Source organism: Bos indicus, chromosome 15 (genome assembly GCF_029378745.1).
Source record: "Bos indicus isolate NIAB-ARS_2022 breed Sahiwal x Tharparkar chromosome 15, NIAB-ARS_B.indTharparkar_mat_pri_1.0, whole genome shotgun sequence".
Taxonomy (NCBI): Eukaryota; Metazoa; Chordata; class Mammalia; order Artiodactyla; family Bovidae; genus Bos; species Bos indicus.
In genome coordinates this window covers 50,507,339-50,526,544 of record NC_091774.1, presented here as the reverse complement: position 1 = coordinate 50,526,544, position 19,206 = coordinate 50,507,339, and the positions used below count along the sequence as shown (strand labels likewise).

Below are 19,206 nucleotides of genomic sequence, written 5' to 3'. Positions count from 1 at the left end.
CAAGATGAGAGGCCCAGGAAACACTTTCTGCAGTGATGAAAACAGATCGGCTCAAATGCCTGACTCTAGCCTATTGCCATCATTTAAGGTCCTGTGAATCCAAGTGCTATTCATATAGTTCTCAAGTATAAACCTAAATGGATAAAAATAGATACATATAGAGTTAGATGTCAATATCCAACTAAAGATGAAAACTGAGAAAAAAGAAAACAAATTGAAACCTACAAGAGATATAGTTTATAACAGACATATATTCAACACAAGGACTGATGGTTCAACTAAATAGTCATACAGACAATATTTTATACAAACGAATATAGTTACATATAGTTATCTATTTTCCAAATAAAGAATTTGAGACTTTTGCTTTTCTTATGTAAATATAACACTCTCCACTGTTTAGGCGGAGAAGGTGATGACACTCCACTCCAGTACTCTTGCCTGGGAAATCCCATGGACAGAGGAGCCTGGTAGGCTGCAGTTCATGGGGTCGCGAAGAGTCAGACACGACTGAGCAACTTCACTTTCACTTTTCACTTTCATTCATTGGAGAAGGAAATGGAAACCCACTCCAGTGTTCTTGCCTAGAGAATCCCAGGGATGGGGGAGCCTGGTGGGCTGCGGTCTATAGGGTCACACAGAGTCAGACACGACTGAAGTGACTTAGAGGCAGCAGCTGCAGCAGCAGCCACTGTTATGGACATCATTAAAACATCAATGAATTTACATAAAATTCAGAGACAATGTATTTTCCCAAGTATTTTTATATAAAACAAGGGTTTCATTTTCTTTTCCTTGGGTTTTTTTAGTTCTCTCAAAAAATTTGGTCCTTTTCTCCACAGAGAATTTTATATCTTTTGCAAAATTTATTTTTAGATTTTACATTGTTGTTATTATTTATAGAATCATTTACTGTCTATCACTATTCTCTCTTTCTTAATGATTACTCCAGTATTTTTGCCTGGAAAATTCCATGGATGGGGGAGCCTGGTAGGCTATGGTCCATGGGGTCGCAAAGAGTCAGACACGATTGAGCAACTTCACTTTCTTTCTTTCTGTAGTTCCTTTTGGAGAAGGAAATGGCAACCCACTCCAGTGTTCTTGCCTGGAGAATTCCATGGACAGAGAGGCTTGGTGGGCTGTGGTCTATGGGGTTGCAAAGAGTCGGACACGACTAAGCAACTAACACACACACCAGTCATATAGAAAAATACCATAAATTGTTGTCATAGAAGCCTGTTATCAGACTATATTGATTATTTTTGTATTTTCTCCTCCTACCACAGTTCTGAATGTTCCTTCATCATCTTTCTTCCCCTTAATCCTTTATGCAAGTCTGCAGGCTAAGTTACTTCAGCCGTGTCTGACTTTTTGCAGCCCTATGGGCCGTAGCCTGTCAGGCTCCTCTGTCCATGGAAGTTTCCCAGCAAGAATATCGGAGTGGGTTGCCATGCCCTCCTCCAGGGGATCTTCCTGACCCAAGGATCAACTGTCTCCTAAGCCTCCTACATTGGCAGGTGCGTTCTTTACCACTAGCGCCACCCAAGAAGCTCCTACACTGTATACACCTCTGTAAAGAAATCCTTCAAAAAACATTCCTGAATCGATTCTTTATGGACATCTATTTCTTGCTGGCACATAGTCTTTTGTTCCTTTTAGTTGGAGTGTTCTTCCTCTTTTTAGTCCTTACAATGTTCTTTTTATCATTGATCTTCTGCAGTTCAGTATGAAACACATAGGTAGAGGTTTAGAATTAATATCTTCTACTTGGAGATTGATATTTTCAACCTGATTTTTCAGTTTTGAATGTCCTCTGCCATTATAACTTTCAACATTGTCTAGTAATAACTTCTTTTTTTTAATAACAGTTTTATTGAGTTATAATTCACATACTATACATTTCGCTCAATTAAAGTGTAAAATCCAGTGGCTTTTAGTATATTTACTGAGTCTCACAGTCATCTCTACCATCAGTTTTAGAACAGTTTTGAAAAAGTTCAACAGTTTATTTTTGTGTATGGTGTTAGAAAGTGTTCTAGTTTCATTATTTTACAAGTGGTTGACCAGTTTTCCAAGCACCACTTGTTAAAGAGATTGTCTTTAATCCATTGTATATTCTTGCCTCCTTTGTCAAAGATAAAGTGTCCATATGTGCGTGGATTTATCTCTGGGCTTTCTATTTTGTTCCATTGATCTATATTTCTGTCTTTGTGCCAGTACCATACTGTCTTGATAACTGTGGCTTTGTAGTAGAGCCTGAAGTCAGGTAGGTTGATTCCTCCAGTTCCATTCTTCTTTCTCAAGATCGCTTTGGCTATTCAAGGTTTTTTGTATTTCCATACAAATTGTGAAATTATTTGTTCTAGCTCTGTGAAGAATACTGTTGGTAGCTTGATAGGGATTGCATTGAATCTATAAATTGCTTTGGGTAGTATACTCATTTTCACTATATTGATTCTTCCAACCCATGAACATGGTATATTTCTCCATCTATTAGTGTCCTCTTTGATTTCTTTCACCAGTTTTTTAATAGTTTTCTATATATAGGTCTTTAGTTTCTTTAGGTAGATATATTCCTAAGTATTTTATTCTTTCTGTTGCAATGGTGAATGGAATTGTTTCCTTAATTTCTCTTTCTATTTTCTCATTATTAGTATATAGGAATGCAAGGGATTTCTGTGTGTTGATTTTATATCCTGCAACTTTACTATAATCATTGATTAGTTCTAGTAATTTTCTGGTGGAGTCTTTAAGGTTTTCTATGTAGAGGATCATGTCATCTGCAAATAGTGAGAGTTTTACTTCTTCTTTTCCAATTTGGACTCCTTTTATTTCTTTTTCTGCTCTGATTGCTGTGGCCAAAACTTCCAAAACTATGTTGAATAGTAATGGTGAAAGTGGGCACCCTTGTCTTGTTCCTGACTTTAGACGAAATGCTTTCAATTTTTCACCATTGAGGATAATGTTTGCTGTGGGCTTGTCATATATAGCTTTTATTATGTTGAGGTATGTTCCTTCTATTCCTGCTTTCTTGGAGTTTTTATCATAAATGGGTGTTGAATTTTGTCAAAGGCTTTCTCTGCATCTATTGAGATAATCATATGGTTTTTATTTTTCAATTTGTTAATGTGGTGTATTACATTGATTGATTAGCGGGTATTGAAGAATCCTTGAATCCCTAGGATAAGGCCCACTTGGTCATGGTGTATGATCTTTTTAATGTGTTGTTGGATTCTGATTGCTAGAATTTTGTTAAGGATTTTTGCATCTATGTTCATCAGTGATATTGGCCTGTAGTTTTCTTTTTTTGTGGGATCTTTGTCAGGTTTTGGTATTAGGGTGATGGTGGCCTCATAGAATGAGTTTGGAAGTTTACCTTCGTCTGCAATTTTCTGGAAGAGTTTGAGCAGGATAGGTGTCAGCTCTTCTCTAAATTTTTGGTAGAATTCAGCTGTGAAGCCATCTGGACCTGGGCTTTTGTTTGCTGGAAGATTTTTGATTTGATTTGATTTGATTTGATTCAATTTCCGTGCTTGTGATGGGTCTGTTAAGATTTTCTATTTCTTCCTGGTCGAGTTTTGGAAAGTTGTACTTTTCTAAGAATTTGTCCATTTCTTCCACGTTGTCCATTTTATTGGCATATAATTGTTGATAGTAGTCTCTTATCATCCTTTGTATTTCTGTGTTGTCTGTTGTGATCTCTCCATTTTCATTTCTAATTTTATTGATTTGATTTTTCTCCCTTTGTTTCTTGATGAGTCTGGCTAATGGTTTGTCAATTTTATTTATCCTTTCAAAGAACCAGCTTTTGGTTTTGTTGATTTTTGCTATGGTCTCTTTTGTTTCTTTTGCATTTATTTCTGCTCTAATTTTTAAGATTTCTTTCCTTCTACTAACCCTGGGGTTCTTCATTTCTTCCTTTTCTAGTTGCTTTAGGTGTAGAGTTAGGTTATTTATTTGACTTTTTTCTTGTTTCTTGAGGTGTGCCTGTATTGCTATGAACTTTCCCCTTTGGACTGCTTTTACCGTGTCCCACAGGTTTTGGGTTGTTGTGTTTTCATTTTCATTCGTTTCTATGCAAATTTTGATTTCTTTTTTGATTTCTTCTGTGATGGATTAAAGATCTAAACATAAGACCAGAAACTATAAAACTCCTAGAGGAGAACATAGGCAAAACACTCTCTGACATACATCACAGCAGGATCCTCTATGACCCACCTCCCGGAATATCGGAAATAAAAGCAAAAATAAACAAATGGGACCTAATTAACCTTAAAAGCTTCTGCACATCAAAGGAAACTATCAGCAAGGTGAAAAGACAGCCTTTAGAATGGGAGAAAATAATAGCAAATGAAGCAACTGACAAACAACTAATCTCAAAAATATACAAGCAACTCCTACAGCTCAACTCCAGAAAAATAAATGACCCAATCAAAAAATGGGCCAAAGAACTAAATAGACATTTCTCCAAAGAACACATACAGATGGCTAACAAACACATGAAAAGATGCTCAACATCACTCATTATCAGAGAAATGCAATTCAAGACCACTATGAGGTACCATTTCACAGCAGTCAGAATGGCTGCGATCCAAAAGTCTATAAATAATAAGTGTTGGAGAGGGTGTGGAGAAAAGGGAACCCTCTTACACTGTTGGTGGGAATGCAAACTAGTACAGCCACTATGGAGAACAGTGTGGAGATCCCTTAAAAAACTGGAAATAGAACTGCCTTATGATCCAGCAATCCCACTGCTGGGCATACGCACTGAGGAAACCAGAAGGGAAAGAGACACATGTACCCCAATGTTCATCACAGCACTGTTTATAATAGCCAGGACATGGAAGCAACCTAGATGTCCATCAGCAGATGAATGGATAAGAAAGCTGTGGTACATATACACAATGGAGTATTACTCAGCCAAAAGAATTCATTTGAATCAGTTCTAATGAGGTGGATGAAACTGGAGCCTATTATACAGAGTGAAGTAAGCCAGAAGGAAAAACACCAATACAGTATACTAATGCATATATATGGAATTTAGAAAGATGATAACAATAACCCTGTGTACGAGACAGCAAAAGAGACACTGATGTATGGAACAGTCTTATGGACTCTGTGGGAGAGGGAGAGGGTGGGAAGATTTGGGAGAATGGCATTGAAACATGTAAAATATCATGTATGAAATGAGATGCCAGTCCAGGTTCAATGCATGATACTGGATGCTTGGGGCTAGTGCACTGGGACGACCCAGAGGGATGGTATGGAGAGGGAGGAGGGAGGAGGGTTCAGGATGGGGAGCACATGTATACCTATGATGGGTTCATTTTGATATTTGGCAAAACTAATACAATTATGTAAAGTTTAAAAATAAAATAAAATTAAAAAAATAAAAAATAAAAAAAAAAAAGAAAAAGTTCAACATTTTCCAGCTAACTTACTAGTTAGATTGCTTCATATTTTCAAAGACTTCCTTTATTTATGTTGCATTTTGGTGCATTCTTTAGTACTACCGTCTAATTTATTAATTCTGTCTTTATATGTGTCTAGTCTCTAACAACCATTGAGTTTTTTTCATTTATTCTATTTTTCTTTTTAAATAAAAGTTATTTTAATAATCCTCAACTTCAATTTATAGCTACCAATTCCCCCAATAATTTTTCATTTATTTGTATTGTTATTATGGTCTTTAATTTTTTGAGAATAGTAAGGTTGTCTAATTTCAAAATTCATCTCTAGTTTGATTTACATCTTTTCTCATGGGTAAATATTCTTATTATTGAAATTGTAGAATATCTTTGTCAGTATTAGTCTTCATCTTTGTTTTGCAATTCTACTTATAATCCCATCTTGAGTGGAAATTTCCTTGTTTGTTTCTTGATTTATTTTGTTCCTTTTCCATGATTAGATGTAGTAGTTGGCTCTTCTGACTTCCTAAAGTTTGTAAATTGTAATGTCTTTTTATAATGGGTAAGGGATCTTATTTCAAAGGAGAATTAAGTGCAGTGTTGCCCATTTTTCCCCAACAATCTCAAGACCTAGCTGGTTATTGGGAGCACACTCATGTTGTGACAACAGGTATTTCCACCCTCCATGTGGGTTACTAACTTGGTACTTTGAACTGATTCCTTGTCAAACATGAGGCACTATCATTCTGAGTCTCATATAGGTGCTGAGCTGCCAACCACCAATGTGTCTCTATAGCAGGAGTCAAGTGGGTTTGTGGATTCAGTTTCAACACAGTTATATGTTTTTATATTGCATCTCAAAATATCTACCTATCTATCTATCTATAATGTATTTTATATTTGTTGTCTGACCTAAGGAGTAAAACAATGTATTTTTATTATATCTATTTTTGCTATATGTTTTTGTGTGTAGTGGAAATTTACATATATGATTCAGCTCACCACACTGTGTAAAATTCACCATGAAATGTTAGATACAATTTTAGAAATATAATTTGTTAATGCTTATGTTTGGGAAAAATTAATTTTGTTGAGAATTACTTGTTCATGTGCTCTTTGGAAAATAATGAATTAAGGTACAAATTTGTCCAAAAATACAATAGAGCTAATTGCAAGTTTATCATCAATCCTTGTTATGAGGGATTTGATAAAATTCCTCAGATTTGAAATATTCAGGCAGTTCTTAGGTACTACTGTTCTTATCTTTAATTACATCTTCAACCATTGTGTTACTATAATCCTGTTGTCATGATGGAGAATTCTTAAAAGGTCATGTTCCCTTTCTTAACTATTTCTTTTCTGTAATTATTCTTTTTGGCAATCTCAAATTCTAATGATTGCAATCCACCTTCAATTGTTTCTGAGTTGTTGCAGCTGCTCCGTGAACTGGATTATCTGGATTGGACTCCACCTCCAACTTGCTATAATTATTTCCCTCTATCCAAACTACTATTTCTAGGCTGTCTATAACATTTTAGTGATATTTATTCCCCTTAAGGTTTAGATGTCAAGGAGAAAGACAATTAGAAAGAAACACTTAGGAGTTTCCAGACTTGATAATTTAAATTACATCCATTAAAAAGAAAGAGAAAAAAAACCTGGCAGGTGTTTGAATATTGCTCAACCTTAGATGTTGGAAGACTCATTCATAGTAAGGCGATGAATAAACTTGTTACAGTGACTTAATACCGTTGTGGTATTTGTCTGCCTAAATGCCTAAAAACTGCTAATCCAGTTGTGTCAAGTCATAGAACTACTAGCAGAGAGCTATTTGTTAGACTTGGTCTTCCAATTCCCAAAATTTGCTCATGACACTAATCTGAAAGGATTGAGATAAATGTTCAAGGAAAAAAAAAAGTTTTATTCCAACAGATATTGTGCAAGAATGCAAGCTTGTTTGGTCTGTGTAATCATGCCGTTAAGTAGAGATTAGAAGTTCTGTCTCCAGGACAGATGTGTCACACTATGAAAGCTAAGTGAGCTGTTGAAAGAGAATGTTTCTTTGCTGCCTGGGGCCCCTCTTTTGTCTGGTTTGTCTGTTAACCTCACCTGGTTCAGTCTCTAACATCAGCCTTCCTTGCTAATGCCTCTCCCCACACTGTTAAGTTGTTCCTTTTTGGCTAAATGAAGACTCTGATCCTCTTTCAATTTTCTTCCAAATGTTATCTAGCAAATCAGTTTAAACACTTTGAATTTTGAGTTGTAAATCCTTCTATACCATATCCTATAAATAACTCTGCTCATATCAGTTTTCTTAATATAATTAAAAACTACTTGATTAATGATTAATGAAGAGAAAACAAAATAATAAGAAAATTTCCAAAAGCACATAATACATTCATCATTATCAACCTCTACTTGTCCTGAATAAAAAAAAAAAAAAAGTATGACTCTCTTTAGGTAATACTATATTTCTATAGAAAAGCTATTTTATTATTTTTTTAAGAGACTTTAGAGGAAAGCAGAAAACCACACAGAAAATTTTCCAGTATGTTTTTCTTTCAGAAGGGCCTAAACAACCCAATTCTCCTGTTTTCAAAAATGTGAAAAATGTAGTTTAAGTAACACATACAGAATGGCTTTAAATTTAGAATAAAGTTCACTATTTATATAGGAGTTATTAAATGAAACTGTTTGATCTTTGTATTAAAAGTAGAGTGATATGTGTATAGTCAGGATGGTAGTATTACCCAGACTGTTTCAGGTCTTGAGTATATCCTGAGACTGAAGCAGCTATTAAACAGTAAAAGCATAATAGCTTATTAGGAATAAGATACACATCTTCATGTTCTTCACTGATAAAATTAATAATTTGAACATGACAGTTTTCAGATACTTACATATCAGGGTTAAACAAGAGATGAATGTAGGATGAAGCTACTTCAGTCCCAGTTGTTAGGCACAAGGGTTGATCATGACAGTATGATTCTAATTCTCCTATGCTGTGACCTTTTTAGTAGAACTGAGGCCTCTGGGAATGATAAATCAGGAAACAGTAACCAGAGACTGAAAAGTCCACAGGTAAGTCTTGAAATGAGTTAATTCACAGAGAGGTCAACTGAATTCCCATTATGCATATGCATGAGTCATTTATGGTTAATGCCGTACAAGGCTTCCTTATTCCATGAAGCAGAATGGTCAGACAGAGCTGGAGCTATATCATGGTGGCTGCTTTAGGGTCTGTAGTCAGATTCACGTTTTCTTAAGCACATGCAATTTTTATAAAATTTATTTGTGTTCTTTTGTGTCTGTATATGTATTACAGGTAAAAACTTCATGCTCTAATAGTTAAAGCTTCCCAACTTTGGACAAATGATTTAACTCTGAGTTTTAATTCCCTAATCTATAAAATGAAGAAAAATACAAGAACTCATGCAACTGGCTTGTGACACTTAAAGACTGGTAAATGTGGCTGCTCTTACTATTGCAGTTATCATTTTGATAATTATTACTACGCCTATTTTCAAGGTTTCCTGATGCTTCTTGCCGAGGGTGCTTTGCAATTATATTAGGAATCACAAGGGCCAGTCCGAAACAACACTGGTTATCAATAGTCTGAGACTGTCACAAAACATCAATAAATATAGTAAAAGACACAATGTTTGGAAATAAGGGATAAAAAAGCTAGCATTACTTATGAAAGTGTGATTGGTACAAAATAAGGCCTAAGTGTTATATAAACTATTCATTAGAAATAAAAATAAACAATAATTTTTCATAAAAAGGCCAAATATGAATTGATTTTACTTTTATATATCAGTACCAAAGATTTAGAAAAAGATGATTTTAAATGCTCTTCAGATAAGGATAAATTAGTACAAACACTTAATAATAAATCTAATATAAGAGGTGGTGCTAATGGTAAAGAACCCTGCCTGCCAATGCAGGAGACAAAAGGGACGCAGGTTCAATCCCTGGGTCAGGAAGATCCCTTGAAGGAGGAAATGCAACCCACTGCAGTATTCTTGCCTGGAGAATCCCATGGACAGAGGAGCCTGGTGGGCTAGAGTCCATAAGACCGCAAAGAGTAGGATATGACTGAAGTGACTGGGCACACACTTGCACAATATAAGATATATATTATCTTTTTAATGTTGACCTGAAATAAGTGATCTGACAAGTATTTTTCCAGCCAAAATGAGTTTGTTAAGGATCAGCAGAAAATTGTGATTCAGGGTCTTCAACAATGGTGAGCCATGTGCTAGTTTCCATATGGCAAGGGAAGAAAAAAGCTTTTACAAGAGAGAAAAAGGAAAATGGGAAAGCTATTGGAAACAAAGAGTCCATGACTTTTCATTAGCTAAGTCCTTGTCAGGAAAGAAGAATAGTTTTTCTTCTTCCTCTTGGGCTCTCCTATCATTTTATGGCAGGAGAGCTCCCCACTCTGGTCTCCCAACTCTATTTAATTGAGTTTTCTGTAGTAATTTTTTTATATAGCAGAAAACTATAAAATGGCACTGAAAAAAAAATAAAAGCTTTAATTAATTGAGGTCTATTTCTTGGATTCAAATTACGATTCTTCCAAAATTGGTTTATAGATTTAATACATTTCAGTAAAAGTCCCCATATATATCTTGTGTAAATTGATCTTGTTTCTAAAATCTATAAATACATTCAAAGAGGTAGATAACCAAGATATAAGCTAAGAAAAAGAATGGATTGGAAAACTGCTCCATGCTAAATACTATGGAAATTGTAATGAACCAGAGAATGGAATTTGCCTTTACAGAGCTTAATGTGGAGACTTGAATCCTCTTAAGGCTTAATGTATGATTATGAAACACATAGCTAATGAAAAACTCTGTTCAGTGAGAAGCAGGAAATACCTTAAAACAGAAGGGGGTTAGAGTATTATTATGAATTTATTCTTATATGCTCGTTATAAAAGTGAAAACTAGATTTGAAAGGACTGGGAGAGGTATGTGGATAAACGTAGTGACACATTTTTACAAATTTCAGGATCACATGCTTTTAGTACAGTTAAGGGCTGTTTATATTCATTTCATCTCTAGGGATCCTGTTGCCTCTGAAACCAATCCCTAAGCTTCTATCTCAGGTGAAACCAGGAATATATATATAGAGATGGTATAAACATTTAAGCCTCACTGTTTACAGAATCAAAGGTTTTCAAGACCTCAGTTATGTGGAGAATCAAAATTATAGCCTCTGGAATCCATTCAAGTTTGATCTTCAGACAGAGATGAAAAGTCTTCTTGGGTGAGAAATAAAGCAAAGAGGGCAAAAAATAAAAGCACAGAAATACAAAGAGAAATGAGAAGAAATATAAAGATAATAGCAAGGCTGAAAAAAAATAGAGAAATCAACCAAAATAGAATGTGACTTTACCTGTAGTGGAGGAAAGTTTAGGCAGAGAAAAGCAGTATGGAACTGAAACACTGGAAAATGAGTTACTGGTTGTATGATTAGGGATTCATATTGATATAATTGGCTTATTTGTAAATTTAAAAATTTTTAATTACAAATAAATGGTAGATTTTGGCACAGTTTAAGATACAAAGATTAAAGAGACCAAAAATCATTGAAAGAACGTGTAATTTATGAAGAATGAAAACAGGAGTTTCATTGTCTTTAGAGGTAAACAATTTTGAAGTATATGACATATCTTAAATCCTACTTCAATATTTATCAACAATTTTAAGATAGGTTGGTCAGTGAACAAGTAATTGAAGACTGTAGGCAAGATGCTAGAGAGGCTATAATAAAATAGTTTTATCCTCCGTGGTTCTCCCTTAACTGTTTGGAATAGGTAACTGTTCTCCATGAGTCTTTTCTGCCCTTTGAAACAATCTTGTCATTGGTCCAGTCTCTTCCTACTATTTATTTTTCACCTTACTGTGATTAAATTGCATTAAAATAAACAAAATGACCCAAAGAATTATGTTTAATGAAATGTATTGAATGGCAGAAGAAAATATACAGAGAAAGGGCAATAATGAAGGGACTGAGAAAAAGTGAAACACATCATAGGTGGCGAGTCAGTAAGAGAAAAGGGCAGGAAAAATAGAGTGTAAATAGGGATATTCTTGCCTGTCCCAAAATTAAATCTATGGACCGGCCAATCACTGAAGTTTTCTAAAGCTGCAGTTTGCACTGAGAGGATCTAGAGCATGGAGAAAAATATTTTAAAAGAACAATGATTCACCTTTTTGTAACTTCTCTGAGAATTAAAGAAAATGTGATTTATATCAAGGTTAGAAGAATAAAAGGAAAATGCATAGAATAATTTTTGGCATGGGGAAAAATAAATCACCTTCTAATATGACCACAATATAATCTTTGTATGTGTGCATTCTATATTTGTACTTCTATTTTAATATCTAGAGCCTTTTGATAAGTTGAGATTTAAATAGAAATTAAAGCAAAATTTCTGAATAAGGAAGAAGAATAAAGAAATTCAATGAGAGATTTTAATAGATTTTTCAGATTAAGCAAAAAGTGTTGTTTGAAGGTAAACAAAAATAAATGTGTTGGACAATTACTCTGACTGGTAAATGCAGAACATGGTGAGTGGCTGACTGCTTCATCTTAGACAACAGAGATAGCGAAGGTTCAGTGTAAACTGCTTGGGGCTGGAAAACAGTAGCAGAGAGATGTCCAAATCTAAGAGGACAGAGATGGCTGCATCGGCGGAAAAGGGAGAAAGTGACAAATCTTTCTTATTTCAGGAAGAGAAAGTTTGCTTAGTATTTCCTTCTGTTCCTCATTATAGATGCCAGGACAAAGTTCTCTTTGGAATTACAGACTGTTGAGCCTGAGAATTTTCAGTTTTTAAGCTGTCAGACACTAAGGGTCTACAAAGAAGCATGAGGGAGAAGCTGAGACATTGTAGCGAAGATGTCTGAAGCTGACAATATCTAGACTCTAAAGGATGAGGCAAGTGAAGAATCTTCTCAAGGACAGTCAATAGGCTTAGACAGGGCTTAAATAAAACAGAGAACTGAAGGGGCTGGTTATCCCATAGGGCCTAGCTTCTGTGCCCAATGCCATCAGTCAAGGGTATCGCATACACAGCATTAGTAGAGGCAAGCACAATGATGATTGTTCAGGGAAAGTAAAACTAGACGTTAAAATTGCATTTTCAAAAGGGAAAAAGAACTTGTTTGTTATTGAAAGCCAAAGCCACTGATGGTAAATGCCTTGGGCTGCATTGATGGGTTTGCTATGGTTTCTCAGAGGTGGGTGCCAAGCATCATAAAATTAGGAAAAGAGTTACTATTTTCTAAAAATGTTTTTGGAAGTATAGTTGAGTTATAGTGTTGTTTAATTTCTAGTGTGCAGTGAAGTGAGTCAATTACACATATATATATATATTCACTCTTTTTTTCTTTTTTAAAGATTCTTTTGCCATATAGATTATTACAGGGTATTGAGCAAAGTTCCCTGTGCTATACAGCAGGTTCTTATTAGCTATTTTATATATAGTATTGTGTATATGTCAATCCCAATCTTTCAATATATCCCTTCCCCTCTCTTATCCCGTGGTAACCATGTTTTTTTCTATATCCTTGCCTCTACTTCTGTTTTATAAATAAGTTCATTTGTACCTTTTTTTTCCCCTCAGATTCTACATATAAGAGGTAGAGTAGTATATTTGTCTTTGTGTCTAATTTACTTCACCAAGTATGATAGTCTCTAAGTCCATGCATGTTGCATTATTTTGTTCTTTTTTATGGCTGAGTGATATGCCATTGTACATATGTACTACATCTTCATTATCCAGTAATACTTGACAGAATATTTTGTAAAATGTGATTATGTAGAAACCACATTTAGAGGGAAAAAAAAAGCAAGAGATGATACATAGAAATGAAGAGGATATATTGCAAATTATTACTAATTAAAGACACATGACATGTACTAGATGTCTGAAGTAAATATATTTTAATATTGTTTTGTGGGAAGGAATATAGAAAGAGCTTCAAAAATAACAGAGACCTTATTTTACGTACTGGGGGCTTCCCTGGTGGTTCAGATGTTAAAGCGTCTGCCTGCAATGCGGGAGACCTGGGTTCGATCCCTGGGTGGGGAAGATCCCCTGGAGAAGGAAATGGCAACCCACTCCAGTATTCTTGCCTGGAGAATCCCATGGACGGAGGAGCCTGGTGAGCTACAGTCCATGGGGTCGCAAAGAGTTGGACACGACTGAGCGACTTCACTTTCACTTTACTTTATGTATATATACATATATATTCCCTCTTACATATATATATATATATATATATATACACACATACATATATATATGGAAAGAGGGAGTAAAAGAGGGAATGAATATACATATGTACCATTTTCCATTCCTTCTTTCCATATAATGCATGCTTATTTTACTATTAAAATATTACATATTTTCAATTCAAAGTATTATACATTATTAAATAAATATGAAGTTAAATTAATGGTGAGCCTTTAGGGCCAAATCAGCTGTCAGGGATTAAAAGATAGCCTAGAAACAATAAATGATTAATTCAAGAACATTACTGATAGGAAGCTTACGAAAATCCATAGATATTTACTCTGAATTTTCTCTATTTTTATTTTATAATATATAGTAAATATTTCTTTCTCTGCTCTTTTGCTGTTTAATTTTTTAGTGTCTTCAGTGAAAATCCATCAAAGCTTTTGTCAGAGATGACCAGACTTGTGGGGTACACACTGTTGTTCTAGAATTTTATGCCTTTGACTACTGGGAAATGTTTCTTACATAAGAACTGTAAGAGGTAATCTCCTCTATGAGATTAGAGGAAAGGTGTATCATATACTGATGGTTCTGCTTATGTTCATCAGGGGTAACTTTGAGTAATAAAGCAGGGAAACAGAAAATATTCCTGTTTGTCAAGAGTCACCATGGTGGTCTGGAATAACAGTGATACTATGGAACCTATATTTATTCTGAGGGGTTTTCCTGGACTGGAGTATGTTCATTCACATCTCTCCATCCCATTCTGCCTCGCATATTTGTTAGCATTTATTGGTAATGCTACCGTCCTCTCTGTTATTTGGACAGAGTCCTCACTCCACCAGCCCATGTATTACTTTCTCTCTATGTTGGCACTAACTGACCTAGGTATGTCCTTGTCCACACTGCCCACCATGCTTGCTGTATTGTGTTTGGATGTTCGGGAGATCCAGGCAAGTGCTTGCTATGCCCAGCTCTTCTTCATCCACACTTTCACATTCCTGGAGTCCTCAGTGCTGCTGGCCATGGCCTTCGACCGCTTTGTTGCTATTTGCCATCCACTGCACTACACCACCATCCTCACCAACAGTGTAATAGGCAAGGTTGGTTTGGCCTGCTTGCTGAGAAGCATGGGAGTTGTACTACCCACACCTTTGCTGCTGAGACACTGTCACTGCTGCCATGCCAGTGCCCTCTCCCATGCCTTCTGTTTGCACCAGGATGTTCTGAAGTTATCCTGTTCAGGTGCCAGGATCAGCAGTGTTTATGGACTGAGTGTAGTTATTGCCACACTGGGCGTGGATTCTGTCTTTATACTTCTTTCTTATGTCCTGATTCTGAAGGCTGTGCTGGGCATCGCCTCTCATGAGGAGCAGCTAAAGGCACTCAACACATGTGTGTCTCATATGTGTGTGGTGCTCATCTTCTTTGTGCCAGTTATTGGGGTATCAATGGTCCATCGCTTTGGGAAGCATTTGTCTCCCATAATCCACATCCTTATGGCGGACATATACCTGCTTCTTCCCCCAGTGCTTAACCCTGTTGTCTACAGCATCAGGACAAAGCAGATTCGTCTAGGAATTCTCTGCAAGTTTGGGATAAGGAGGAGGTTTTAAGTACCTCTAACCTTTGGTTTTCCCACTGAAAATCACAAGGCAGCTTCTCAAGTAGATGAGAAGTACATTATTGAAGGCTGGTCATCTGGTTAAATTCCTAATTCTTTCCCTTCCTATATACATGATTTCAGATAATCATTAACCCTTATGAAATTCATATTTTTCATAGCAAAATTGCAAGTATGACCGTTTCTATCCCCAAGGTAATTATGAGATATATGATAATGTATGTAAAAGAGATTATTTTGAAAAAGTTAACTATTTGTTAATATTATTAAATTTTTATTAATGATTATAATAACTTTCACTATGTAATATAACTAAGTTCATAAGTTTCTCATGTTTACGATCTAAAATTCAGGAATCAATCTCTCTTTCTCCATTTTATTTTGCTTCTCATGACAAAATGTCACAATATTGTAACAAAAATATTTCTGACTTTTGGGGTAGGTTTGGAACTTGTCTTCTTGGGAGGAATTTGAACTGCTACAGTCACTGTTGGCTATGAAATAAGTCCTCACCTCATCACTGGTTGGCACTAACTGACCTAAGTATGTGCCTATCCACACTTCCCATCATGCTTGCTGTGCTATGTTTGGAGATAATGTTTGGGAGATCCAGGCAAGTGCTTGCTATGTCCAGCTCTTCTTCATCCACACATTCACATTCCTGGAGGCCTCAGTGTTGCTGGCACTGGGAGAAAGATGGGTTCTTTCTCCCAACCCCACTGTAGGTCTATCTGCTCCTTCAACTTGCCATCAAATGCTGGGGCAGACACATGGAGTTGCCCAAGAAATCCTGATAGCACATGTCTAAATACCTGGGCAAATGTGTAGGTTTCCTGTTCAGTACTATAGCTCAGAATTCCATGTCTAAATCTGTGAGTGGATTGGGATTGGTGCATGATAATCACTCTCATTTTTTAATAGTATTCTTTCCTCTTCTTCATGTCTGTGTGGATTGCTAATATTAGTGTCATTCTCAGTTCCCTTATTGTCAATAATTTGCTACTTTTTTTTTCATTAAGATGACATACATATGGTTTCATCAGTGATATTTTATTATTCCTATATATTCAGTTTCTTTTTAGCTGTATTGCAATTTTTTTTTTTTTTTATCATGGGGTCATTTCTAGTATAATAACATGTCACCATGGGGCTGGTATTCCCCAGTCAGGATGAATGTTCATAAAATATTTGTTAGTATAAACACTACTGTCTTTTCATGCTCCCAATAAATATATACTGAGAAACATGAAACACATGTCATAGCAATTACTGCTTTCAATAGTGTGGATATATAAAAAGTGGAATGGGTGATCTAAATGTTAAGAAATTAATATTTAATAGAAGTATACATGTAGAAAGCTTAGAAAAATTAACAGAAGTCATTGAAACATTGTTATTAAAGAGTGGCCAATTTTACTTGGGGGTTAAGGAATCAGGTATTGTGGTAGTTGACACTCAGCAGTGCCTCATGGGTCAAATTCAGTCCTACCTCCTGAACAAAGTGTGAAAGAAATTGGTATGCTTAAGCTGGCTGGTTTTGCCTTATGAAAGCTAACCATGCATATCTCATTTCAACTCCATGTTCTGTAATGTCACATTGGTAGTTTGAAGTTGGTCATGATGGGAGTATTTCCACAACAGAAACTGACAGACACTACACATCAGGGCTTTTCAAAACTCTCCTAGAGAATGACAGTCCCTTTGCAGTTCGCCTGAAACTATTACAGCACTGTTGATTGGCTATATTCCAGTGAAAACTAAAAAGATAAAAAAGGGAAAAAACAAAAAAAAATGATCTCACATACATTATTCTAGAAAACAAAGTACTTTGTACTTTACTCTTAATGACTGGTTAAGTCATTAAGTGTTTACCAGCACACCACTGGACAAGGTATTCCAAGAAGAGGCAGAATGAAGAAAAAAAAGAGCATGTGTTAATAATATTCTCCAACTTCCAGGAGAAGTTTAAGACTTGGTGCAGCCACTACAGAGAACAGTATGGAAGTTCCTTCAAAAACTAACAATAGAGCTACCATTTGACCCTGAAATCCCACTCCTGGGCATATATCCAGAGAAAAACATGATCCAAAAGGATACATGCACCCCAGTGTTCATTGCAGCACTGCTTACAATAGCTAAGACATAGAGACAACCAAAATGTCTATCAACAGAGGAATGGATTAAGAAGACTTGGTATGTATGTGCTTAGTTGCTCAGTCATGTCTGGCTCTTTGTGACCCCATAGATTGTAGCCCATCAGGCTTCTCTGTCCATGGGGATTCTTCAGGCAAGAATACTGGAGTGGGTTGCCATGCCTTCCTCCAGGGGATCTTCCCAACTCAGGGATTGAACCCAGATCTCCTGCATTGCAGGTGGATTCTTTACCATCTGAGCCATGAGGGAAGCCCAGAAGATGTGGTATATATACATATATACAATGGAATATATTACTCAGATTTGAAATAAATGAAATAATGCCATTTGCAGCAACATGGATGGAGCTTGGCTTCCCTGGTAGCTCAGATGGTAAAGAATCTGCCAATAATGCAGGAGACCCTGGTTCAACTCCTGGGTCAGGAAGATTCACTGGAGAAAGGATAGACTACCCACTTCAGTATTCTTGGGCTTTCCCGGTGGCTCAGCTGGTAAAGAAGCCACTTGCAATGTGGGAGACCACCTGCAATGTGGGATGGACCTAGAGAGTATCATACTGAATGAAGTAAGTCAGAGAGAGAAGGAAATCCCTTATATGGGTAATCTAAAAAGACATGACACAAATGAACTTAATATGTTTATTAAGTTCATTAAACTGAAATAGAAGCAAACTCACTGATTTAGAGGACAAACTTATGGTTGCCAAGGCAGGAGCAGGAGGGAGGGAATGATGGAAGAAAGTGATAGAGAGTTTGGGATGGACATGTACACACTGTTATATTTAAAATGGATAATCAACAAGAACCTACTGTATAGCACATGGAGCTCTGCTCAATATTATGTGGTGGTCTGGATGGGAGGGAAGTTTGGGGGAGAATGGATACATGTATATGTTTGATTGAGTCCCTTTGCTGTCCATATGAAACTATTATAGCACTGTTAACTGGCTATACTCCAGTGCAAAATAAAAAGCTAAAAAAAAGGCAAAACAAAACCTCTCTCACATACATTACTCCAGAAGAGAAAGGACTCTGTATTTTTTTCTTGATAGCTGGACATTATGTACCAGATAAAAGGAACAGCTTTAAATAGACACCTGTTAATGTGTGGTAAGGCATGGGGGAGGGAAAGCATCCTGTAGTCCTGTGATTGTGTCTCAGTCTTTTAGTGAGTCTAAAGAGTTCACAGAGCCCCTGGACTGAGAACTTCACAAGTGTTTCTCTTATTTTTTAATTCTCTCCCTTACATGGAATAGGAAGGCTAGTGCAGGCTGGAGTTGGGTATTCCTTCCCCCAGGACAGTTAGGAGCTGATGATGCCCCGGCAGTTTAGCCTCTGATTAACTAGTTTCTCCCTACGACTGGCCTTCTTGAAAAGAACAAGTGCTCTGGCATATTTCAAAATGGTCCCTTTCCCCTTCTCCCTACAGGGAGCACAAGGGAATTTTTCTCACATTTACTATGGAAACTTAGAAAAACTCCTGAAGGTAAATATCACAATATTTTAGAGAACCCCTATTACAGGGTTCCCGTGGGGTTTTTTTTAACTCTCAGACTCGTTCACTCTGAGTCCCTAGCACTCTATCAGTGACAGCTCAGGTTTCCTACTCCACCAGTTGTTCTCAGTTGCTTCTGAGCCTGGACTCCCAGATTGGGAATTTGGCATGATCATCTCCTTTTCCAGAGCAGAAGACAGTCTTTCAGTGGCAGTGACATCATTTACCTTCCCTGGAGTTCACATTAAGGGAAAAAAAAAAAAATTAGT

General features: G+C 36.3%; 1 protein-coding gene across 1 annotated transcript; it reads left to right on the top strand.

Moving 5' to 3' along the window:
• The first annotated feature begins 14,333 nt into the window (after positions 1-14,333).
• LOC109569465 (olfactory receptor 51L1) lies at positions 14,334-15,314 on the top strand. Its single transcript, XM_019974824.2, has one exon. It carries the CDS (start codon positions 14,334-14,336, stop codon positions 15,279-15,281), a length of 948 nt encoding a protein of 315 aa, XP_019830383.2. The 3' UTR covers positions 15,282-15,314.
• The last annotated feature ends 3,892 nt before the right edge of the window (positions 15,315-19,206 follow it).